Source organism: Oryctolagus cuniculus, chromosome 10 (genome assembly GCF_964237555.1).
Source record: "Oryctolagus cuniculus chromosome 10, mOryCun1.1, whole genome shotgun sequence".
Classification (NCBI taxonomy): domain Eukaryota; kingdom Metazoa; phylum Chordata; class Mammalia; order Lagomorpha; family Leporidae; genus Oryctolagus; species Oryctolagus cuniculus.
This window is the reverse complement of record NC_091441.1, coordinates 21,642,212-21,667,623: the sequence shown is the minus strand read 5'-3', so window position 1 is coordinate 21,667,623 and position 25,412 is coordinate 21,642,212. Positions and strand designations below refer to the sequence as shown.

Sequence of the window (25,412 nt, the reverse complement as noted above, 5' to 3'; positions counted from 1 at the left end):
TAGAGTACATAGATAAAATAAAAGCAAAATTTAAGCAGCTCATTACATACTTTTACTCATTTCAAACTGAGTAGACAACCATTACTTTAAAGGATCATTCAGAATTACTTAGGAAAATCCTGTTACAAACTTATTACACACACAAGAATGGGCCAAGGTTGTGGCATAGTGGGTTAAACCACCACCTGCAACAGCGGCATCCCATGTGGGTAACTGTGCCACGGCTGTTAAATGGGTGATTTAACTTTCTGCTAGTGCACGTAGGAAAGCAGCGAAAGATGGTCCAAGTGCTAGGGCCTCTGCCACCCATTTGGGAGACCCAAAAAAAAAGCTCCTGGCCCAGCCCTGGCTGTTGAAGCCATTTCAGAGTGAACCAACAGATGGAAGATCTCTTTCTCCCCATCTCTTAACTCTGACTTTCAAATAAATAAATACCCAAGAATGGCTACTTACAGTTACACTGTTCACATTCTGAAACTTGACATAACGAAGTGGAACAATGCCATCTTCTTTAATATCATCCTCTGTTAGTTCCAGAGCTTGAGTTGGTTCACTTCTTTCTGCCTCTTCAAAATCCATAGATCGGGGTAGGTTGATAAAGATTTTTACATACTTCGGACCCTGACCTATAAAATGGTAGAAAAAAATGAAATGCTAAAAACCACAAACATATTTACACCATATTATACACATATACAAACCTGCACATTAGTGTACACCTTTGTAGATGCCTACCGTTAGGATTTACAACAAAGTCTGAGTATTTTGATAGCTGATTTCCACCACCAATATACATTCATTAGTACTTTACGTGGCTAGCTAGCCCTATACCTAAGACTTGGAATATGATTATAACACACATGTACAAATGTATATATGCATATGTTCTCAACTCTAATTACTGCCACTGCCAAGAGTTGTTACATTTTATTATTTAGGAGAAAAGCATCATTAGTGACAACATTTAGTCAAAAAGGAATTCATCATGAAAGTTGCCAACTTTCATTTTAGGATTATATCAGATGTGCTCAGTATATAGAAATCAATCTATTCAATATAAGGGTATAATGTATGACTCTTATTTTGTAGCTGATTAAGGAGTACTGACTTGTTTCTACAGAATTTGCTTATACAAATACTTTCCACTTTCAGAATACAAGTACAATTTTATTAAAAGGAATTATTAATATGAAAAGTTAGAACAAATGAGGGGCTGGCTCTATGGTATAGTAGGCTAAGCCTCTGCCTGCAGTGCCAACATCCCATAAGGACACCAGTTCATGTCCTGGCTACCTCTCTTCCAATCCAGTTTGCTGACAGCCTGGGAAAGCAGTGGAAAATGGCTGAAGTGCTTGGGCCCCTGCACCCACATGGGAGACCTGGAGAAAGTTCTTGGCTCCCGGCTTTGGATCAGCCCAGCTCCGGTCATTGCAGCCATTTGGGTAGTGAACCAGCAGATTGAAGACCTCTCCCTCTGTTTCTCCCTCTGTCTTTAAATCTACCTCTCAAATTAAATAAACTAACTCTTTTAAAAAAAAGTATAGAACAAACAGGGGAGAAGAGGGGAAATGGAAGGGCAGAATAGCAGAATTCTCTTTTATAAAAAGAGAAATCTCAAATCTGTAAAATAATGTTTACATGCACAGATATAAAGATATAATATGGCATCAAAACGAAGATCTGAAGCCTTAATTTTATCATTTATAAGAGAGAGAAATAATCTCCACCAGTTTTGATTCTAAAAATGGTTTGCTTAGAACCAAGAGTTTTAGAACACTTGGAAGAATTCAACAGTTTTCACATTAACAGGAAACGATCAGAGTTTAAAATAATGTGTTTTTTTTTTTTTTTTAAAGATTTATTTATTTATTTGAAAGTCAGAGTTACACAGAGAAAGGAGAGGCAGAGAGAGAGAGGTCTTCCATCTGATGATTCACTCCCCAATTGGCTGCAACAGTCAGAACTGTGCCGATCCAAAGCCAGGAGCCAGGAGCTTCTTCCAGGTCTCCCATGTGAGTGCAGGGGCACAAGGACTTGGGCCATCTTCTACTGCTTTCCCAGGTCATTGCAGAGAGCTGGATCAGAAGAGGAGCAGCCGGGACTAGAACCGGCACCCATATGGGCTACTGTTGCGGCATTAACTTACTGAGCCACAGCGCCGGCCACTAAAATAATGTTTAGAAATGAAATAAAAGGATCCTTTCGTACTTTCGTTCTCTAACACTGTCATGTTATTTACACATTCATCGATGTTCTTGCTTTGTTCCAAAACTAATTTTACTCTTTCTCAAAACAAAGAATATCTAATTCTAATAAAAAGTTTTAAATATGTGCTAATGGGGCTGGCACTGTGGCGTAGAGGGCTAAGCCTCCACCTGAGGTGCAGGCATCCCACCTGGGTGCCGGTTTGTGTGCCTGCTGCTCCTCTTCCAATCCAGCTCTCTGCTAATGGCCTGAGAGAGCAATGGAAGATGGCCCAAGTTCTTGGGCCCTTGCACCCTCGTGGGAGACCCAGAATAAGCTCAAGTCTCCTGGCTTCAGATCAGCCTAGCTCTGGGTGTTGCAGACATTTGGGGAGTGAGTCAGCAGATAGAAGATCCTTCTCTAGGTCTTTCCCTCTCTCTGTCTATAACTTTACCTCTCAGATAAATAAACAAAATCTTTTTTAAAAAATGTGCTAACAGGTATACGAAGTGGGAAGTTAGTTCAAGGAAAAGGCGCTCTTTACTCACCATTATCTGGCCCTTGAAATTTCATGGAATAAAGCTTAACAGGTTGATTGAAAGCCACAGTAATAAGCAGCTGTGGAGAAAATCAGTTTTGTTACGAAAGAGCTTTTGTTTATCTTTTACACACAAAACACACAGAATTAAAAGAAACAGAAAAATCCAATGCATCTAACAAAAATAATGTAATATGAAAAAATCAGTAACTTCAAGGAACTAATTGATTAGACTGACATTTGAGAAAAATCACCAACAATTATTTATAAAAGAGAATGGCAAAGCAATTTTAATAGAGTAAATTTACTAGCATTGTATGTAAGAAACTAAGGACTTGAAACCTATAAACTGGCAAGCAATCCATTTTCCAACATATCAAACAAAATTCCAAAATTAAAATAAAACTTAAAGTATGCATTTTATCATACACCTTATCTAGAATGGTTATGTCAAGCAGGTATCCAGGTCACTTGACAATCTGGAGGCACTGTAGAGGTTATGCAAAGAGACTAGCCCTCTGGAGGACTCTGACCTAAAATTCAACAACAGCACCTTTACAGCTCTACAGCGACCTCCAAATCTCCATCCTAAACTTATCTGACTAACCCAATCTGAGAACAGAAACAAAACTCAGAAATGTGGAGTCACTGGCTCGATCTTCTTTCCTGCCAAAATTGTGTTTGACCTAAGTACTCAGGCTTCTCACCTGGAAGAAGGAATTTTGACAGAAGATTTTAGAGAACTATAGAAAGTTCTGATATTGCCGGCGCCGCGGCTCACTAGGCTAATCCTCCGCCTAGCGGCGCCGGCACACCGGGTTCTAGTCCCGGTCGGGGCGCCGGATTCTGTCCCGGTTGCCCCTCTTCCAGGCCAGCCCTCTGCTGTGGCCAGGGAGTGCAGTGGAGGATGGCCCAGGTGCTTGGGCCCTGCACCCCATGGGAGACCAGGAAAAGCACCTGGCTCCTAGCTCCTGCCATCGGATCAGCGTGGTACGCCGGCTGCAGCGCGCTGGCCGCGGCGGCCATTGGAGGGTGAACCAACGGCAAAGGAAGACCTTTCTCTCTGTCTCTCTCTCTCACTGTCCACTCTGCCTGTCAAAAATAAATAAATAAATAAATAAATAAATAAATAAATTAAAAAAAAAAAAAAAGAAAAAGAAAGTTCTGATATTTACCATCACATTTTATTGTCAGGGCATCACTTACCAGGAAAGCAATGTGAATTATATACTCTTAAGTAAGTTATATCAATAGGTGAATATGGTTAAAGAAAAATGGGATTTAAGTTTATGATTTTTAGAATCATATTGTGGTCTATCTAGCAAAATAACTAGACTTGTTCCTTTCGTTACACTAGGCTTTTTATATTTGACCCATAACTGGTTTTTTGGTTTGAGATTTATTTATTTGAAAGGCAGAGTTAGAGTTAGAGAGTTAGAATTGAGAGAGAAAGAGATAGAAGGAGAGAAGGAGACAGAGAGCTAGATCTTCCATCCGCTAGTTCACTCGCCATATGGCTGCAAAATGGCTGGAACTGGGCCGGTCTGAAGTCAGGAGCCAGGAGCTTCTTCCAGATCTCCCACGTGGGTGCAAGGACTGGCCTAAAGCACTTGGGCAATCTTCACTGCTTTCCAAGGTGCGTTAGCAGGGCATTGGATTGGAACTGGAGCAGCCGGGACTTGAACCAGTGCCCAAAGGGGATGCCAGCACTGCAGGTGTGACTTTATGCACTAAGCCACATCACTGGCCCCTTGCCCCATAATTGTGTAAAAAAGTAATAAGCACAATGGTTTAGGGAACTGAACTGCAAGTGAAAAACAGATGGCATTGGAAAGCCAGAAAGACATCAAGTCAGCAAGACACTCTTCCTGCAGCCAGTCAGAGAAGCATACAGATCTGTATTTTAGAAAAACAACTTTTGTTACTATGTACAAGATGAACTGGAACAAGCATGTATCAGAAACAAGGGAAGAGACTACATGAAAATTAACAACCAAGACAGAGATAAAGATGGCAACCACATTCTTCCTCTGTGACAAGGACAACGCTTGGAAGCAGGGGATACAACTGGAAGTGGGGATCTGGACATATAAGGAATATTTGCCTAGTTAGTCTACTTCTTAGATACAAACTAACGTGGTTGAAAAAAGAAGGGAAGGCAGGTTAAGGATGAACAAAAGGACTAAACAATGGTGACAGTTCAACTTAGCAGAGGTGGCCAATCCGAGTTTCCTTAGTACATCCAGTAGCTATTACGGAAGAGAAAGAGAATGGGTCTGTGTACTCAAAGGACAGGAGTCAAAGAAACGGAAAGGATGAAGTAATTATCCAGGAATGAGACATAAATCATGATACGGGAACATGAGAAAGTAAGAACCAGCAAATAGTGATAACCTCTGTAAATTCTGCCTTAAGTATCCAATTACCTGTTCATCACAGTCAGATTCCAAAAAGGTCAGGTCTTTTCGTAAACAATTGTCAAAACCATGTTCATCACTTTCATTAAGACATTCACAGCCAGCTTTATTAATAAAAGGCATAAGATCCATCTGAAAGAAATTCAATAAAGACTTTAGGCAAAGCATTTGTATCTGGAATTAAAATGTTAAAAAATTTAAATCTGTGATTCTGTCTAATTAGGCGATTTAAAAGAAAATTTCTCTTTTAATATAATTACTAAAACTTTTAATAATTTCATTTGAGTTTCTGAAATGTACCACTAACTATTAAAGCTAAATCTAGGCTTAGCCCATTCAATGAAGTATCAAAAACCAAGTCTTTAACACTTTGATTATAAAATGATGATTTACACTTTTAGAGTAAGTGTTTACAGTGGAAAATAGGCAAACTAAAATATCTGTAAGATCCAAGAAAACGGAGTTCCTTCTCTAGTGGCCCTATACCCACAAGGGTTAGATTTAAGATGAACATCAAATAAGACTTAAAATTGTTACAGAAAAGTTCAGACATAAATAGAATAGTATAATGAGTTCTCTGTATACACCACCCCTAACTACAATAATCATCAGGCCACTTGTTTCTTCTTTACCCCAAACCACAACCTAACCCCTCCTGATTATTCTGAAGCAAATCTCAGACATCTTTTCATTTCATTCATGAACATTTTAGTGTGTACTTGTAAAAGATGAAGACTCTTAATAAAATAATTTTCAGTATCATCACAATTACAACACCTAATATTATCTAATCCTAGTGTTTTATAGTCAACTGTCTCAAAATTGTTTATAGCTGAATTCTTTGATTTATCTATTTATTTATTTGAAAGGCAGAAAGAGAGAGAGAGGGAGAAACAAAGATCTTCCATCTACTGATTCACTCTCCCAAAATGGCCCTAGCAGCTAGAGCTGGGTCTGGCTGAAACCTAGAGCCAGAAATTCCATACTGGTCTCCCACATGGGCAGCTGGGGCCCAAGTGTGTGGGCTATCTTCCACAGCCTTCCCAGGTGCATTAGCAAGGAGGCAGATCAGAAGCACAGCAACCAGGACATGAACCAGTGCTCTGGCAATGAGGCAAGCAGCATCTTAACATACTGTGCCACGATGTCAGCCCCTACAGGTGAATTGTTAAAGTAAAGATCCAAAAGAAATAAAAACACGGTATTTGGTTACTGTGTATTTTAAATCTTGTTTTAACCTGTAGATTTCTTAATACTCTCGATTTCAAAAATTGCTTCTCTGTGTGTTAGCATATGTCCTGTCTCCTACATTCTCTGTGGGCTAATACGTCAACAGTTTCAATGTAACACTAGAGTGTTATGACAGTGGTCACGCTTGAGTGGCTTTTGCTTTAGTGGGAATGCCTCTAGTCATTTCCCCATTTAGACTTTATTGAAGGCTTTAGAAATAAATAGGTATTAAATGCTGTTAAATACCTTTTCTGCATATTTGGAGACAATTTTTCACTTTAGCTCTATTAATGACAGATTATAAGCTTCCTAATAATATGAAAATTTCTTCAAAAGCTGGCTTTGCAGTGTAGTGGATAAAGCCAGTGCCCACAACATCCTACCTGGGAGTTGGTTCATGTCCCAGCTCTACTACTTTCGATCCAGCTCCCTGCTTGGGAAAAGCAGCGAAAGATGGCCCAAGTACTTGGGCCCCTGCCACCCACATGGGATACCCAGATGAATTTCCTGGCTGCTGGCTTCAGCCTGGCCCAGCCCTAGCCATTGCAGCCATCCAGGGAGCGAGCCAGTGAGTAGATTTGTCTCTACCTCTCTCTGTAACTGACTTTCAAAAAATAAATAAATCTTAAAAAAAGAAAAAAAAAGTCTTCCACGCTTGAAATAAACTCAACCTTGTACATGACGGTATTTTAAAATGTACTACTGGATTGTTGACCTTTGCTTACTAACATTTTATTCAAAATTTTTACAACAAAATCTGTAAAGTCAAACTTTTTTTTATATGGCTTTCTTCTTTGATGCATACATTGTCAGACTTTTGAGATCAATGTTGTACTAAAAAAAAAAAAAACAACTAGGAGAAATTTTTCTTTTTATTTATAGTCTTAAGTAACTGCAGTAATATTAGATGGCCTGATCTTTTAAAAGACTGGATAATTTTTACCAGGGACAAGCAGACACCAAAGCTGGAAACTTAAACAAGGCCTCCCATGTGGATGACAGGGAGCCAATTTACCTGCCATCGTCACTGCTTCCTGGGGTCTATACCAGCAGGAAGCTCAATTCAGGAATCAGAGCCAGAAACAGAACCCTGACACTCTATGGGCCATGAGTGTCTTACTCTGCATCATCACTGCTGGGCTTACTGCTCACTTCATTATATATTTAATATATATTTATATATTTACTAGCATTATATATTTAATAATACTCTAAGTCCTAAATATTTCAAAAACTTGACTGACACCTGATAAAAATGTTTTTTAATAGATTTTCACATTTACTCATAACATATGCATGAAAAGTAAACTTCTTTTTCTTAAAATTTTCTTCCTGCTTATCTCCTACCTGAGGTCAACATACTAATATACTTAGCTGATGTGTAAAGAAGTATCCCTGTGGCTAAGCAGTAGGACTATTCAGCTCATAAGACTTTTTCATGCAAATACCCTTAGTAAATAAAGGGAAAAAATCACAAATTATGTAAACATAACAGCTTACAAGTTAAATGATTTTCAAAAATTTCCAAAAGGTGTTATAATCTTAACTTAAACCACATGCTTATATTATACTCTCTAATTGGATATGTGACTTCAAATTATAGTTCAATTTTAAAATGAATACTAATTATATTTTTCTAACTTAAAATAATTAATGTTGGTATAATACATTACAGTTAAGTTCAACTTTAAAAAACAAAGAAAACAGAAAAAAATGAATCTCTCATATTTGCTTGACGATGGTTTTTCCCGGTCAGCACAATAGAAAGGCCTCCCTGAAAGGACTCAGAGCTCCAGGACCCCTGCTTTAACATAGTTCATATACAGTAAAATATTGAACCCATTTTTTTAAATGCATTCTTTCTGTTACACTACTGTAGTTTTAATGATTTGTGATTACTTTAACATTTACTGTATATGGATAGGGCCAGCGCTGTGGCATAGTAAGTTAAGCCTCCACTTGTGGTGCCAGCATCCCACATAGGCGCTGATGCCAGTCCCAGCTGTTCCATTTCTGACCTAGCTCTCTGCTTGTGACCTGGGAAAGCAGTAGAAGATGGCCCAAGTGCTTGGGCCCCTGCATCCATGTGGGAGACCCAGAAGAAGCTCCTGGCTCCTGACTGACCCAGTTCCAGCCATTGTGGCCATCTGGGGAGTGAACCAGCAATGGAAGACCTCTCTGTCTCTCCCTCTCTTTGTCTGTAACTTTGCCTCTCAAATAAATAAATCTTTAACTAAAAAAAAATTACTATATTTGGGTGAAATGGTCATCTTTCCATTCAACACTTGTTTATAGTCCCTACCTTATATTGCCCATGTTCCCACTAGAGTTTTTTTTTTTTTTTTTGCTTTTTATTTGTTAAAACTTTTTATTTGGTAGACCATTAAGCCCTTGACTGTAATGTAAATTTGAAATGTTATCTCAAAAACTAAAAAAAGAAAGAAGAAAAAAAAAAAAAGGAAGAGGGAGGGTAGAAGGAAGACAGGAGAGGGCACCAGGGAGGGAAGGAAGGAAGGAAGGAGGGAAGAAGGGAATATCATTATAATCTTAGAATTGTTTTTATGAACTTTATTGAATCTGTTACGAAACTAAAAATAAGAAATAAAAAATACGTTGCACTGTAAAAAAAAAAAAAAAAAAAAAAAAACAGGTGCAATGAGAAAAATTCATTCTTTGATCTTCCATTCCATGAACTTTGTATTTTAGCATGTAGGATCTGCCAATTTGCATAAACAAATCATGATGGGCTGAATCTGAATTTTTTTTTTTGAGATGTGTTTTTTGAAAGGCAGAGTGTCACAGAGAGACAGTGAGACAGAGAGATATCTTCCATCTGCTGATTCATTTCCCAAATGCCTTGCAACAGCTGGAGCTGGGCTGAAGTCAACAGCCCAAAATTTCATCTGGGTCTATAACAAGAGTAGAAGAGATCCCAGTACTTGGGGCCATCATCTACTGCATTCTGAAGGGCATTAGCAAGAAGCTGGACCAGAAGCAGAAAAGCTGGGACTCAGGCTCCCTCTAATATGGGATTTGGGTGTCCTAAACCCAGATAATCAGCTGCCTCTAAAACAAAACCATAACTAGGTCTTTTAAAAAACAGAGTGCCAGAAAAGGGGGGATATATTTAAGATAGAGACAACTATAGGAAGTGAGTGGTAGCAAAGGGAATATGGTATATAATAGTCATTTCACATAAATTTCAAAAAGTGAAACTTTCCCAATGCACATTTCTTCACTTTGGGGGAGAAAATATAAACAATAATTTTAAAATGACTGTCAAATAGTTCAGAAAATAGATTTCTAAAAAGCAGCAAAGAAAAATTCAGAAAAATTGGTTTCTGATGGGGCTTAAGGTAGTAACAACACAAAAGTCAACAGTCAACTGTTTTGAATGTTTTTTCAAAATACTCTGAATAAAGATAAAAAATATTTTAAAAGGATAAAAATAAAGAAAGAGATCAAGCAAGAAACTGTAGTCCTTTCTTTTTAACCAAACAATGAAAAAGGCAAGCTATTCTCTCATGATCCCACCGTTCAGTCTACATACATAGCCTTTTGGAATATCTGTGTCCTCATTGCTTCCAGGGTCATTTTCTAAATGCTGCTTGATTTTTTCTTCTAGTCCCACAGCATCTGCTCCTTGATACTGATCAATTCTCACTTTGTTTCGAAAAAACAAAAATGTAGGTGTTGCTGATATATTGTTGGTGGCAGCTGTTCCCTAGAATTGGCAAGTTAAACAGTGTTACCAATGAAAACAAACGTTGAGTCACTTTGAATATTCATTCTGTATATTTATAGAATTAAATATCAAAACCGTAAACTAAAAACAGTCTTCATAATTGTTATTTAAGAAAAAGCAGGCTTATCCCTGAGAGCTCACCTTAGGGTATAGCAAAATTAATTATCCCATATCCACAATGAAGAATGACCCTACACTTTTATGATTTTTATTGTTAACTGCTTCATCCAGTGAAATAACTAGTTTCCGATACAGAAATTGTGCTTCACACCAGACCCATTTGAAAACCAAGAGCCAATCTCCCCATGAATTTCTCCTATAAAAATGACTTGTCGTTTCCTATCAAACATACTGCAACAAACATCTTTCTAAATATTGCCTTAACCCCACAATTTTATAAGACTACTCAAAGGAAACTAGCTAATAACCATCATGGTTTAAACTTTCATGACAATACTAAAAAAAAAATTAAAACAAATTTGCCACCTTACATATTCATATACAATGAAGATGATTACTATATTATCCTAAAAAAAATATAGGGATGTCTTCTCTAAACTTTGTAAGTGAAAAACCAATAACTGACCTTTTGAAACAAAGAGGTCCAAAAGAAATACAAGGAATATTTTAACTTTTCTAGTATCCATAATAAAAAAGAAACAAGTAAAATCAATTTTAATATATTCTAGTGAACCCAATAAATTCATTTTTAGCATCAACAAAACAATACGAAATATTTCATTTTTTCTTTCATAATAAGTCTTCAAAATCCATTATGTATTTTACACTTTCAGCTCATCTCAATTTGGATTTGCCAAACTTCAAGTGTTCAATTAACACATAACAGTTAGTGTCTACCATATCAGACATTATAGCTCCAGGAGAAAACACTTTGAGATCAGAGACAGTGAATTCTGTACTTAATATAAAGGCAAGTGATGCAGTCTAACAACACGTGACATAAAAACTTAAAACATGTACTGTAGGGTTTATGCCAAATCCCCAACTACAAACTTCCTAATATTGTAAAAATTTTCCACATTCAAAAATTTATCAAAGGTAAAGCCTCATCCAAAAAAGTTACAGTGTTGCACAGCTGTTCCTTAGTCAGAATTAATGACTATTTAGTGTAGAAAGGCACTTTGCAAAATTCCTTTTTCCTTAACAATGCCTACATATGCAAAGAGAGAACTATCACACAGTCATTTCAATTTAAGTCATCAGGGCAATTTTGCTACAACAATGCGGTTCAATCAACAGTAATGGACATTTTAAAGTTTCTACTGAGTATATATATTTGAGGTGAGATTCTAACCTGATCAATATAAACTATACCAAAGAATTCCTTGCCATAGCTTTATAATCAGTAGGAAGATATATAATTCTAGATTTGCAAAAGATAAAGAAATGTAAAACCAGATGACCTATAAATGGTATATTAATCACAATATTAATTGCACATCCGAGAAAATATTAGTCCAAACCTGAAACAGTAATGTGCTACCCTTCTTAAATAAGGTAGCCAAAATAAATCTGTAGTATCATGTCAACATAACATTTTCCTATCTTCAAAAGTATACTAGTTTTCATGTACATTAAGAGATAAATCAAAGGTGACATTTATGTTGGATTTCAAACAGATTTGAAAGTAAATTTAAAATAAAAAGAGGACTCTTCCCTTACCTGACACTGATGTACATCTACTTCCAAGAAAACAGCTTGAGGATATTTATTACTCATAGAACTGAATGCTGGGGCAATCCTCAAACATGGTCCACAGCTGTCAGAAAGAGAAGATACAGTAAAATAACATGAAGAACACTCATTATACTCTAAAGCATAATTGCCAAGTTAAACATAAAACACTGATATTCCCAGTATCAGATTCTCTAGTCTTCTCCATAGGAGTATTTATATGCACTAGTATCAACACCACATTGTCTTATTTAGTATAGATACCGCACTGTCTTCATGTCTAATAGTGTTAGGTCTTCTAGCTTTTTTTTCTCACAAGGAGAAATTTTAAAAAATCTAAATAAATGGAGGGATACACTACAATTATAAGTTACAAAACTCAATGTCGCCAAGAGACTCATTCTCTTCAATTTGATCTTCAGAGTTGCTGTAAAATTCCAGATTTTCTTGTAGAAATCAACAAATTCTAAATTCTAAAATTTATAGAGAAATATCAAGGATAATGCAAGCCCTTCTGAGGTTCAAAACTGAAGAAATTACACTATAAACCAATATGAACTATTATAAAGCTTTCTTAATTAGGAGCATTTCCAGCATCAGTACAGATTAAGGAACTGTAATCAGAAAGTCCAAAACATTTTTAAGTGCTGACATGATTTCAAAGCATTTTGGATTTCAGATTTTTGGATTAGCGATTTGCAACTAGAAAAGTCTATGCAAATATTCTGAAATCCCAAAACTCTGAAGCCTGAAACACTTCTGGTCCCATTCATTTTGGGTAACAGATACTCAACATATCCAAGGATAAACAGACTAATGTAAAAAACAATAGAGTTCAGAAACAAACCCATCTCAAAGGGGTCACTGCAGGGGAGCAGACTGGGGCTTCCAAGGGCACTGTGGCAGGGCAAGGCTGGGGCAGTGGCAGAAGGAGTGGAGATGGAACCCAGGGAGGTGGAGAAGAGGCGAGGGGAGGCAGAGGGCAGCCCTGGGAAAAGGGACAGTGCAACAGGACGGGGAAGGGGTCAGACTCAGGGATTTTTCTGCAAAGGGATCCTTCTGCTGCCAGCACCAAACAGAGCAGAATAGATGCCTAAGAATTCATAAATCGTTTGGATTGATTTACTGGAGTGGATGATTCAATCACATAAGTCATCCAGCAATTATACTTTAATGGGTATTATTAAAAGATAAAGTATTAATTTCTAAAAGAAAGAAAGCAACAAACACATCCTACACGGAGTAACCCAATTTATGAAAAACCTGACAGCAGTGCTGTGGGGAAAAGATGGTGTTTTCAATAGTGTTCAATCAACTGGATATTTATGTCAGAAAAAAATTATCATGACCCTGTATCTCACACTATACACAAAAACTAATCACAGATGGGTAATATAAATATAAAAGGTAAAATCAGCCTTTTAGTAAAAAAAAAATACTTTAAAACTTTGTAAGAAGCAAAGATTTTTTAAACAGTATACAAAAAGCACTAGACAACAAGAAAAGGATTAACATACAGGAATATATTTTATAAACTATAATATATTAAAATTAAAATTTTCGGCTGGCACCGCGGCTCACTTGACTAATCCTCCTCCTGCAGCACCAGCACCCTGGGTTCTAGTCCCGGTTGCTCCTCTTCCAGTCCCGGGAGGGCAGTGGAGGATGGCCCAGGTGCTTGGGCCCTGCAACCACATGGGAGACCAGGAGGAAGCACCTGGCTCCTGGCTTTGGATCGGCACAGTGTGCCAGCCGTAACGGCCATTTAGGGGGTGAACCAACAGAGGGAAGACCTTTCTTTCTCTCTCTCTCTCACTGTCTAATTCTGCCTGTCAAAAAAAAAATTTTAAATTTTCATCATCAAATGAATTCATAAAAAGAGTGGAAAAAAGTACATGCAAAACTTATCATACCACTATGGTTCAAACAGGATATGGCCTCCAAACTCATTTAAACATTTTTAAAGTTTAAACCCCAAAATCCTCCGTTAACAGCACTAAAATGGTAGAGATTTAATTCAATTATGGCATCTAAGAGGTGGGCCTGGTGGGAGACCCTAGGTCATGGGAACATCTCGCTGGAAGATAATTCTCACAAGAGAAGCCTGAGTCAGGCATGGATGCTTTCTCTGCTTCCCTATCTCACCATGTTCTTGTTCCTCTGCACAAAGCCCTCTACTGCCAGCCTCCAACTTCACCAGATGACTGGACCAATGGGGCCCACCCAATCTTGGCCATGAACCTCCAAAACCATGAGCCAAAATAAACCTCTTCTCTCTAAAGTAGGTTGCTTTAGATGGTTTGTTTTAGTAACAAAAAGTTAACATAGAACTTATACCTCCAATACGTAAAGAACCCCTATAATCAGTAAGAACAGAACTGACACCCAAAAGAAAAATGAATAAACTCTTGGAACAGATACCCAATATATGATGTTATCCAAACAGTCAATACAAATGAGAAAGATGTTCCACTTCATTAGTCAATAGGGAAATCATGGAAATCCAAAACCATCTCAACCAAAATAGCTACAAAAAAGAAAAGTACCAACAAGCATGTGAAGCAACTGAACTTTTCATATATTGTGACAGGGCACACTAGTGTAACTAGTTGGGAGGAGAGGTATGAGGAGTATCTGCTAAATAGACATGCCTACCTATATATATTTTATATATATATATATACACACCTATATAAACACATACCTATTTGTATACCTACACATATCCAACAGACATGCTCACCTTAGGACATCTAAACAGTAACATTTCTAATAGCCAAAGCTATAAACTATTTATCTTCTTATCAACAATAGAATGGTTAATTAATCACAATTATTCAGACTACACAACAATGCAAAAGACTGCTGTAAAACCTCATGTAGTGGTTTTATATATTGTAGCACAGTGAGTTATGTTGCATCCTGCAACACTGGCATCATCTTGTATTAGCGCTGGTTTGAGTCCTAGATATTCCACTTCCAATCCAGGTCCCTGCTAAAGGAGCCCGGGAAAACAGCAAGGATGACTCAAGTTCTTGGGGCCCTGCTATCCATGTGGGACACAAAGATGGAGACACATCCTGGCTTTGGCCTGGTCCAGTCCATGCTATAGTGGCCATTTAGGGAGTGAACCAGCAGATGGAAAATCTTTTTGTCTCTCTGCCTTTCAAACAAATCTTTTAAAGAAGCAGCAGCAGCAATATTTATGGTTAAATAAAACTATTACTTTAAACTTTATAAATGGGAATATAATTTGATGCATCATTTTTAAAGGTTCACTGGGTCATATCTTTACACTTTAAAAAAAGAACACAACCCAAAACCCAAAAATTTCACTTCTAAAAAAAAGCCTAGGGGCCTGTACCATGCCAAAGTGGGTTAAAGCCCCAGCCTGCAGCACCAGCATCCCACCCATATGGGCGCCAGTTGAGTCCCTCTGATTCAGCTCCCTGCTGGTGCGCCTGGGAAAGCAGAAGATGACCCAAGTCCTTGGGCCTCTGCACCCACATGGGAGACTGGAAGAGGCTCCTGGCTCTTGGCTTTGGATCGGCCCAGCTCCAACCGTTGTGACAGCTTGATGAGTGAACCAGCACCTGGAAGATCACTCTCTATGCGTCTCCTTCTCTCTCTCTAAACTCTGTCTCCAAATAAATACATAAATATTAAAAACATAAATGTTTATTCAATTTCACAATATAGAAGAAAATTAAGGGTGGCAAGTTCATAACAACAAAAATTTAAAAACATCTAAATGATAGTCCCCAGAAAAATGTTTAAAAATTATGACAATCTATACCAGGTCATAATTTGTACTACTGGGGGGAAGGGTTGAATAAGTCTTGTGATAAAATGTTCCCTATATCCAAAATTTTAAAAAACTTTTATTTATCTGAAAGTAAGAGAGAAACAGAGAAATCAATCTTCCATCTGCTAGCTCACTCCCCAAATCCCCATAAGCCCACAACAGCCAGAGCTGAGCCAGGTCAAATGCAGGAACACAGAATTCAATCCAGTCTCCCTCGTGGATGGCAGGGCAATCCAACCACCTGAGACATCACCTGCTGATTCCCAGGATGCACATTAGCAGTAAGCTGGAATCAGAAACAGAGGCTGGGACTCAACCCAGGCACTCCAATATTGGATACGGGCATCCCAAACGGCATAACTGTTGTGCCTACCCTTCTATGACCACATTTTTAAATTACATATATATGGAAAAATCTATTAGGCAGAACACAATAGTTAATGTCAACTACTTTTGCAAAGTGGGATTGGAAAAAGAAAGAGTTGACAGGAGGCTTTTTAAAATATTCATGTCCTTGGGGCCAGCGTTGTGGTGTAGCAGGTAAAGCTGCTACCTGTGACACTGCATCCCATCTGGGCACCAGTTCAAGTCCCTGTTGCTCTACTTCTGATCCAGCTCCCTGTTAAATGGCCTGGAAAAAGCAGGAGATGACCCAAGTGTTTGGGCCTCTGCCACCCATATGGGAGACCCATGACCCCACATGGAGGTCACCCTCCACAGCTTTCCCAGGCACATCAGCAGACAGTCGGCTAGGACGTGGAGCAGCCAGGACTGGAACTGGCAGCCACATGGGATGTGGGCACCACAGGCAGAGGCCCCACTGCTATGCCACAGTGCTGGCCCCACAAAATAAATTCTATTTCATGAACTCGCTTACTGTTCTTCCCTATTTGCTAATGGCCAGTGCTTTGTCTTGAGAAAAAACTTGTGTAAACACATACAGATTTTAAATGGAAATAGAAAACTTATGTGTTTTCCATTTTTTTAAAGATGTTATTTTTATTTAATTGAAAGGCAGTTACAGGGCTGGTTCTGTGGTATAGCGGGTAAAGCCACCACCTGCAATGCTGGCATCCCATATGGACGCCGGTTGAAGTCCCAGCTGCCGCATTTCCAATCCAGCTTTCTGCTATGGCCTGGGAAAGTAGAAGAAGATGGCCAAAACACTTGGGTGTTTCGTGAGAGACCTGGGAAAAACTCCTGGCTCCTGGCTTTGGATTGGTGCAGCTCTGGCCATTGAAGCCAACTGGAGAGTGAAGCAGTAGATGGAAGAGCTCTCTGCCTCTGCATAACTCTGCAAAAGAAAGAAGGAAAGATAGGAAAGATGGATGGATGGATGGTAGGAAAGATGGATGGATGGATGGATAGGTGGGTAGGTGGGTGGGAGGGAGGGAGGGAGGGAGGAAGGAAGGAGTTACACAGAGGGACAACGACAAAGGGAGAGGGAGAGAGAGAGATACCTTTATCCACTTGTTCACTCCTCAAATGGCCTCAAGGCCTAGGTCTGGGCCAGGCTGAAGCCAGGAGCCAGTAAATCCGTCGGGACTAAGCACTTAGGCCATCCTCCACTGCTTTCACAGCTGCATTGAACCCACCATTCAATGAGGTGGGCAATGAGTATATCAATTTTTTAAAATCTAGGTTCTTCCAACGGCAAGGGAAGACCTTTCTCTCTCTGTCTCTCTCTCTCTCTCTCACTGTCCACTCTGCCTGTAAAAAAAAAAAAAAAATCTAGGTTCTTGCCTCCCACAGCAATAGCAATATTAAGTGAAGACTGGTACTGTGTGCAGAAAGGAACAGAGTTTACTTAATAGTGACGGAATGAACATTCATGCCCTGCATGAATCCCATGCTATCCCATATTGCAGAAGGCCAACAAGCGTTGGTCAAAGAGTTGACCAAAGAGTTGACCATGAACAAGAGGAAGGGAAAAACTGAAAATGGTACCTATAATTGGGAAGGCTAATCTGAGAGTGGAAGAAACCAGTCCATGGTATAAAAAGTACAAACAAGAACGGTACGTTCCAGTGCATTATGCTGTGGAAAGAGTGAAAATGGGAGCAGTACCTCTAAGCGAGGCTCATGATAGAAAGAGAGCTCTCTCTGCCTTTCACCTCTTTTTATAAGGAACAAAGTGGTACCCAAATGAAATATACAGATAGGGTGGTGTCTTAGCATGTGTCCTGGTCCTGGATGCTACAAGTGCATGCTGGGAAGGTGGGCATATGGAAATGGCAGTTAAAAGAAATAACATCATTGCGGGGATACAAAAGTTTCCGCTCTCCTAAACTTGAACTATTTACACCATATTACTGGCACATTGATATGGGATGTTGGTGTGGCAGGTTGTGGCTTAATCTGCTGAGCCACAATGCTCACCCCTCTTCAAGGTGTTTATAGGAGAAAAATTTTAATTCTGAGATTCAAGCATTATGGGTAATGTAATGTTTTATAGCTTGGAAAGGTGCTTAAGAAACTAGCCCTTCTCATTTTATACAGAGAATTCAAATGACTTGTCCTGACTTATGCTGTTACAGATTTTATTCTTCAATGTTAGTGTTAAGGAAGGCACACATCTTATTTAAAATAAATAACTTATTTCAATGATTGCAGTGTGAAAATGTTACTGTATATGTGCACATATCTATGTACATGTTTGTGCTTCTCTGCTCTGTAGTTTATTGTGACTTTCAAGTTAAGTTTCAGACTGTTGTGGCACGGCAGGTTAAGCTGCTGCCTCCAACACCAGCATCCCATGAGTGCTGGATTCAAGTCCTGACTGCTCTACTTCTGATCCAGCTCCCTGCTAATGTGCCTGGGAAAGCAGTGGAAGATGGCCCAAATTCTTGGGCCCCTGTACCCATGTGAGAGAACCAGAAGAAGCTCCTGGCTTCTAACTTTGAACTGGCCCAGCTCTGGCAATTGCAGCCATTTGGGGAGTGAACCAGTGGTTGGAAGATCTCTCTCTCTCTCTCTTTGAAATTGTTTCAAATAAAATAAATAAATATTTTAAAACATAAAAATAAAACCTATCTTCAGTCCTTGGCAATTCTTGATGTTAATAAAATATTATATGTATAACTAATATTTTATTTGGGCAAGCTACCATAGCCATTAGCATTCAACATATTCAAATATACTGACATCCTTCTTGAATGGTAATATTACCTTCCCTCCTCCTCTTAAATCAAATAGAGAAAAGCACAGACAACAAAATATACAGATAATCCAGACTTTCTCATAATAAATGAACTTTCACACATTAAAGGACACACGAAGTAGGTGAAATGACAACTGACAGAGTGGGAGAAAAAACTTCCAAATTAAACATCTGATAAAAGGCTAATATCCAGAATACATAAAGAACTCCTAGAACTCAACACAATAACAATCCAACTCAAAAATGGACAAAGAGCATGAAATAGGCATTTCCCAAAGAAAATATACAAATAGGCTAATAAACACATAAAAAAGAAGCTCATATTTTTTCACTGGAAAAATCCAAATCAAAACACAGTAAGATACTACTTCACATCCATTGGGATGGCTATTATCCGAAAAAACAAACAAACAAACAAAAACTGGAAATAACTGTTGGGGAAATTGAACTCTCATGTGTTGCTGCTGGGAATGAAACATGGTATGGTACAGTCACGATGGAAAACACTTTAGCAGTTCCTAAAAAATTTAAACATATACTTTTAACTCCCCCAAAAGAAGTGAAAGCAAAGATTCAAAGAAATTCCTGTACAATACTGTCCACAGCCATATTATTCACAATAGCCAAAGGTGAACACAACATATCTGTCAACAGATGAGTGAATAAACATGAAACACAGATGAATGAGAAGACATTATGCTAAGAAAAATAAGACAGAAACAAAAAACAAATATGAATTCATTTACATGAAATACCTAAAATAGGCAAACCCATTGGGAAAGAAGTATAATAGAGACTGGGGGTGAGAGGGCTAGTTACTGTTAAATGGACATTTTCTTCTCTCAAGTGAGGATGAGGAGTTATTGTTCAATGCATACAGAGTTTTTATATAGGAAGACAAAAAAGTTCTAGGAAACAGCAGTGATGGTAGCACAACACTGTGAACAGACCTAGTATCATTAAACTATATTGCTAAAAATGGTTAAAATGGTCAATTTTATGTGATATACATTTTATCACAAAAAAGAAACTAAAGAGGTGAAGGCATTTGACAAAGTGTTTACCAGTGAAGACACCAGTTAGGATGCTACATCGCAATCAAGTGACTGGGTTCTAGTCCCAGCACTGCTGTTGATTCCAGCTTCCTTTTAACGTACACCTTGGGGGCAGCAAGTAATGGCGCAATTAGCTGGACCCTTGCCATCCATGCAAGATCTGGATGGCTTTGACCCAATTCCACCTGCTTAGGCATCTTGGGAGTGAATCAGTGAACTGTGCTTCTCAAATAAAGAAACTGAAAAAAAAAAAAAAAAAAAAGAAATTCTAGAGCCAATGACAGGTTTTGAACAAGATTACAACAATCCTTATACTGTTTTCATGAAATTAATTTAGGTTGAGGATGGATAAAGCATCAAAGATGAAAATAAGAGGGAAAGCTTGAGATAGAGGTGAAAAGGAAATGAAGAAATAGGTGCCAGAGAACCATGCCCTGGGCCTAAAATGGGAATGTTAACTTTAACCTAAAAGGTTTCTTAAAGGACTTTATTGGATATAGTTGCTCAGGGCTCTAATACTGACCCCCTTTTACTAAGTCTGGGGTTGGAATGACAACGAGTTCAGATAGAAATGCATTAATGGCAAACACATCAAAGGTACATTAAAGGCAAATAAACCTTACCAGTTTATAAATGTAACCTAAGCATGTTTTTGAACTAAAAATGTCCTCTAACTTCAACTGTTTATTTACTCTCAGCTTCTACAAAGAAAATGTAATTTTCATTCCATTAAAATCCTCTTTTAAACATTAACAGTAACAGACTTCTTTACCAGTCAATGTCTGCAATTATGCTTATGCTAGTGGAAGTTCATATTGCTAGCGGAAGTTCCTGCAGTAGCAATGTTTCCTCACTTTTCTCACTTTAATCAATATTTATTACTATCCCATCTCTCCCTCTGCTAGGGTAACAGGGCCAAAAAAGAATATATTTTTGAAGGACAAAAACATAAAACCTACAAATAACCAGAATTAGAAATAAACTACAAGTGACATTCCTTGTTGAAATCAACTCTTCCCTTTTCCATTGAGCCTAGACACTCAGCAAACACATAAAAGCATTCCCTTACTATTTTTTTTAAATAACCTTACATTTCTATTCCATTAAGATTTATTTATTTGAGAAGCAGAGTTACAGACAGACAGACAGAAAGAGAGAGGTCTTCCATCCTCTGGTTCATTCCCCAAATAGCCGCAACGGCTGCAGCTGTGTGGATCCAAAGTCAGGAGCCAGGAGCTTCTTCCAGGTCTCCCAAGTGGGTGCTGGGGCCCAGGCACTTGCGCCATCTTCCACTGCTTTCCCAGGCCACTAGCAGGAAGCTGGATTGGAAGTGGAACAGCCAGGACTCGAACAGGTACCCACATGGGATTATGGCAGAAGAGGTGGAGGCTTAACCTACTATGCCACAGCCCCAACCCCTACTCCCTTACTATTAAGAATATATATAATACAAAATTGCTAGCGCTGAGAAAAGGCATTTATACAATTGATATACCTTTTAGCCATGCCTTAAAAGATACAAAAACACCTAGCTCTTCCATTTGGTACATGTGAAAGTCCAATTTTCATGCCAGTACTCTATCCCACCCTATTAAATCCAATATGTTGCCCCAGTTCAATTCTATGTGAGACTGGTCCCGTCTTGATCTGCATCCCTCTAACGCCTAAAACTACCTGATCGTAATATCATCACTCATGTACATAACATTTACTGAACCGTGTGCTAGAAGCGACATTTGTTGCTCAGACTCAAAACACTGCCTTATATAGTTTTTTAAGCAGTGACAACAGAAGTAGAGTGTTCTAGAAATGGTGACACCAATAGCAGACTGCTTCAAGTTCGTGTATATGTAAATAATGGCAGGAGGTCAAGGTAAGCCTGGTACAGACACAAAGGGAGATCTGCAAACACACTCTCTGAAATCATGGTTCTCCACGCCAACTCCTAACATGTCAGCATTGCATTATAAAAAGCCCACCAGCTCTGACAGTTACTGTCTTTTAAGAGCCGTGTTCTCTTAAATCATCAAGGCTAAAGCGGAGTCTGCCAGACCAAGACGTCTGGCCCCCTGACTATCTCTACTGTCACTTGTGTGACCAGACACAATCGCGTCCACAGGGGAGCCGTAGTGACTACGTTACTAACCACACGAGGAACAAAAACCTCAAGCAAGGTAAAATGCACCTTGACCAACACTAACAACTCATGAAATCAGCGGGCCTTGGGACTACGCACTACGCAGGTAAGTTGTGGACAGCTGTACCGAAATGCAGTACTGAAGAGAACCAAAGCGGTCAAGTACGCTTCCAGAATTCCTAGGGTGCAAGTGCTAGACTGGCACCAGCCGGGGCGGCTGCAGGAGGCAGGCGTCGCAGGCAGGCCGCCCCCACGGGCACGGCTTATCCGAGGTTACAGCAGGTGAGGACCTCCGGAGCTGGCGAAGGCGGCCAAGTCTCCCTGCCCGCCTCGAAGCCGGTGCAGAAATGGGGACCGCCGCCCGAGAGCTGAGGCCTAATCCTGCCGGCGGCCCGCGCCGGACCCTCCGGAGCAGAAACCGGCCAGGGAACTGGGACCAGGAAATGGCAGGCACTGACGGACGGGGGCCCAGAGGGCTCGGAGCCCGCCTCACCCTCTCATGGTGAACTTGACCACGGCGAGTCTGGAGCCCGCGCCGCTCAGCTCCGGCTGGAAATCCGGGTCGCTTCCGACCGGCTTCACTCCCACCATCCTCACAGAGGGCCTGGAAGGGCGGCCGCGACACCACCGGCTTCCAAAATGAAGCAGAGGAAAACCCGAGAGAGGAAAGGGAGCGGCTCAGGGGGCGCCGAGGCCTGGACGCAGGAGGCGGCGACCGCGGCGGCTGCTCCCAGGGCTCTCAATGCCGAGTCACGCCAGGGAGCGGAGCGGCCGAGGGGGCGGGGACGGGAGGGGGGAGGGAGAGGCGAGGGGAGGAAAGGCGTGCGGCACCCAGCAGCCACCGCGCGCCAGGGCTCCTGGCGCCTGCGCACCTCGACGTCATTTCCGCGCCGTCCGTTTGGCCGGACCACCGCCCAATCCTAAAACGCAGAGCATGGCCCCACCCTCGACTGAGGGGAGCGACGCAAGCGCAGACGTGTAGTGATCACGCGCGCAGGTTGAAGCTGCTGCCCCAAATTTCCTGTATTCCTCCGCGCGTTCCACACTTTACCTTCTTCTTAGGCGTGTCCTGTGGCACAGCAGCGAGGAGGATATTCCTTTCTGTCATGTGTTCGTGGCTGCTAACAAAACAGACTTTAGGAACTTTATGAGTTTCATTACATGTGAGCGCTGTCTATTGTGTCATTCAGAAAGTATTGTGCACCCAGAGATGAAAACACATCATCCACCTTTAGGGAGTTCACAGTCTAGCGACAGACACAAACCATACAGGAACGAAGTTTGAACGGGAAACTGGAGGCAGATGGGATGGCAGGATGGCACAGGGTGAACCTGCTGGGTGAGAACCTTAAATTGAATCTTGGGAGAAAAGATAATGAGAAATAGTGGTATGCTAGGCAAACCGAGCAGCAGGTGCAAATGCGTGGGTTGGAGGACAGTTAATAAAGTTTATTTAGCATATGATGTACCAGTCAAGATGTAAGCTGTGTGTGTGTGTGTGTGTGTGTGTGTGTAGGCTCATTTCATTCTCATGTGATATTAACACAGTGTAATCACTTTGAAAGCACGGATGGACTGGGGCCCAGAGGGCTTAGAGCCGGCCTCACTCTAATGGTGAACTTGACCACAGCAAATCTGGGAGTCTAGAACCCATGCCACACACAGGCTGAAAATCTGGATTGTTCCAACCACAGTAAGTCTTTGCAACTTATAGTCATGGGCAAGCCACTAACTTGTCTGTTTCTTGTCTATGTGAATTAGTAACACTAACTTGTCTGTTTCTTGTCTATGTGAATTAGTAACACCAAGGGTTAAAGGATAATGTACATGAAGAAGCACTAAGAAATCATAAGCAGTGGTGTTTTAGCCAGCTACGTCTGTCCTGACAAACCACAGTCTAGGTAGCTTGCGTAATGGAACTTATTTCTCACAGTCTGGAGACTGGAAGTCCGAGATCAAGGTGCCAGTCAGGCTGGCTTCTCCCAAGGTCTCTTTGCTGAGTTTTGTACTGCTGCCATCTCACTGCGTCCTCACTTGGCATTTTCTCTGTGTGTGCATGCACAGATACATACGGTACTGGTCTCTTCCACTTCATACAGGAGCCCTATCAGATTAGGGCCCTACCCTCCTGACCTCATTTAACCTTAACTACCTCCTTCATGGCCTTATCTCCAAGTACAGTATATGTGTATACACACACACACATATGAGGGCTAGGGCTCAACTTATAATTTTAGAAAAATTTTTTAGTTTAAAATTTTTAAAATTAATTTTCCCATTGCCCCTCCATGTTACCCCCCCCCCAAAAAAAAAAAAGCAGGAAGAGTCTCAACTAAGGCTAAGGCAGCTATAGTAGATAGGAAGGGAAAACAGGGCTTTCAAAAACAAGACCTTACAAATTTACGGATTCCTGGTGCAGGACTGAGGCGCAGGGGGTTAAGCCCCTTCCTCAGCCCCACCTTTCTTTGCTGGCATTCTCTATCAGAGTGCCAGTTCAAGTACTGGCTACTCTGCTTCTGACCCAGCTTCCTACTAATATGCTTGGAAAGGTAGCAGATGACAGCCCAAATGTGTGGGCCCTGGAATCCATGTGGGAGTCCCAGATGGAGTTCTTGGATCCCAGCTTCAGCCTGGCCCAGACCTGTCTGTTGCAGCCAATTGGGAAGTGAACCAGAGGATGGAAGATTGGTATCGCTCCTTCTCTTTCTCTCTCTTTCTCCCTTCCTCCCTTCCCTCCTCCATCATTCTACCTTTCAAATAAGAAATCTGTTTATAAATGAAGAAAATTGGATTCCTGAGAATCAAGATGAAAAGAGGCATTATAAAAGATCTAATAGCTGCATTTTGATGTTTGTTTTCCACTTGCTCATCAAGAAGTACTCTGGCATTCTACACCCTGCTCTCAGCCCTAAGAAGCTGACATGTATGCACTGTACCAGTTGGATACCCTATTGGAGCTTCTTGTTGGAGATTGGGGAGGAGGGGGTGCAGTTGGGTAGAAGAGAAGGAGATCCAGTTATTCATTCTCTCAGCTCCCTTGCTGCTGTGTTGCCACAAGTTGACTGTATATCTGTGGAAAGCCACAGCTCCTGCCACACCATTCCTCTATTTGGGTTCCTGTAACCACTGTCTTCTCTTGTCTCTTCAGGCCTGGAAGCAGGAATCACTCCTGGCTGTTGGTAGCACCAGAGCCCTAACTGAGAAACCCTGGCCTGCCCATGTAGTGCAGGACTGGCTATAAAAGAGAATCCTGAGCTTTGCATAAACAGAGACACTGGCCACCATAATCCACAGTGCAGGTGCTCAGGGGAAGCAGAGGTACCTGGAAGCCGTGACCTCCTCGATGAGCCTCCCACGCTTGCAGCATGGACTGCCACCAGCCACCTAGCACTGCCCTCACTGGGAAGCCCAGAAACAAGCAGGTAGTCCTTCATGCTCAGACACTT

At 40.4% G+C, this 25,412-nt stretch overlaps 1 protein-coding gene across 4 annotated transcripts in view; it reads right to left on the bottom strand.

Annotated features, from left to right (window-relative positions):
* Nucleotides 1-22,825, bottom strand: part of TXNL1 (thioredoxin like 1) — a 33,600-nt gene extending 10,775 nt beyond the window's left edge. Inside the window, exons 1-6 of one of the 4 annotated variants that reach the window (XR_011379316.1) lie at nucleotides 22,460-22,816; nucleotides 11,798-11,894; nucleotides 9,920-10,093; nucleotides 5,149-5,271; nucleotides 2,733-2,802; nucleotides 454-626 (exon numbers count right to left, since the gene is read on the bottom strand). Coding sequence is in view for 3 of the 4 variants with exons in the window: in XM_002713546.5 (XP_002713592.1) it covers nucleotides 454-626; nucleotides 2,733-2,802; nucleotides 5,149-5,271; nucleotides 9,920-10,093; nucleotides 11,798-11,894; nucleotides 22,460-22,557 (735 nt within the window). In the remaining variant the exon portion in view is untranslated. Of the gene's footprint in view, nucleotides 1-453; nucleotides 627-2,732; nucleotides 2,803-5,148; nucleotides 5,272-9,919; nucleotides 10,094-11,797; nucleotides 12,004-22,420 lie in introns of all 4 variants that reach the window. The other 3 variants (XM_002713546.5, XM_008261338.4, XM_070050125.1) reach the window with 3 other exon arrangements.
* Between the last annotated feature and the right edge of the window lie 2,587 nt (nucleotides 22,826-25,412).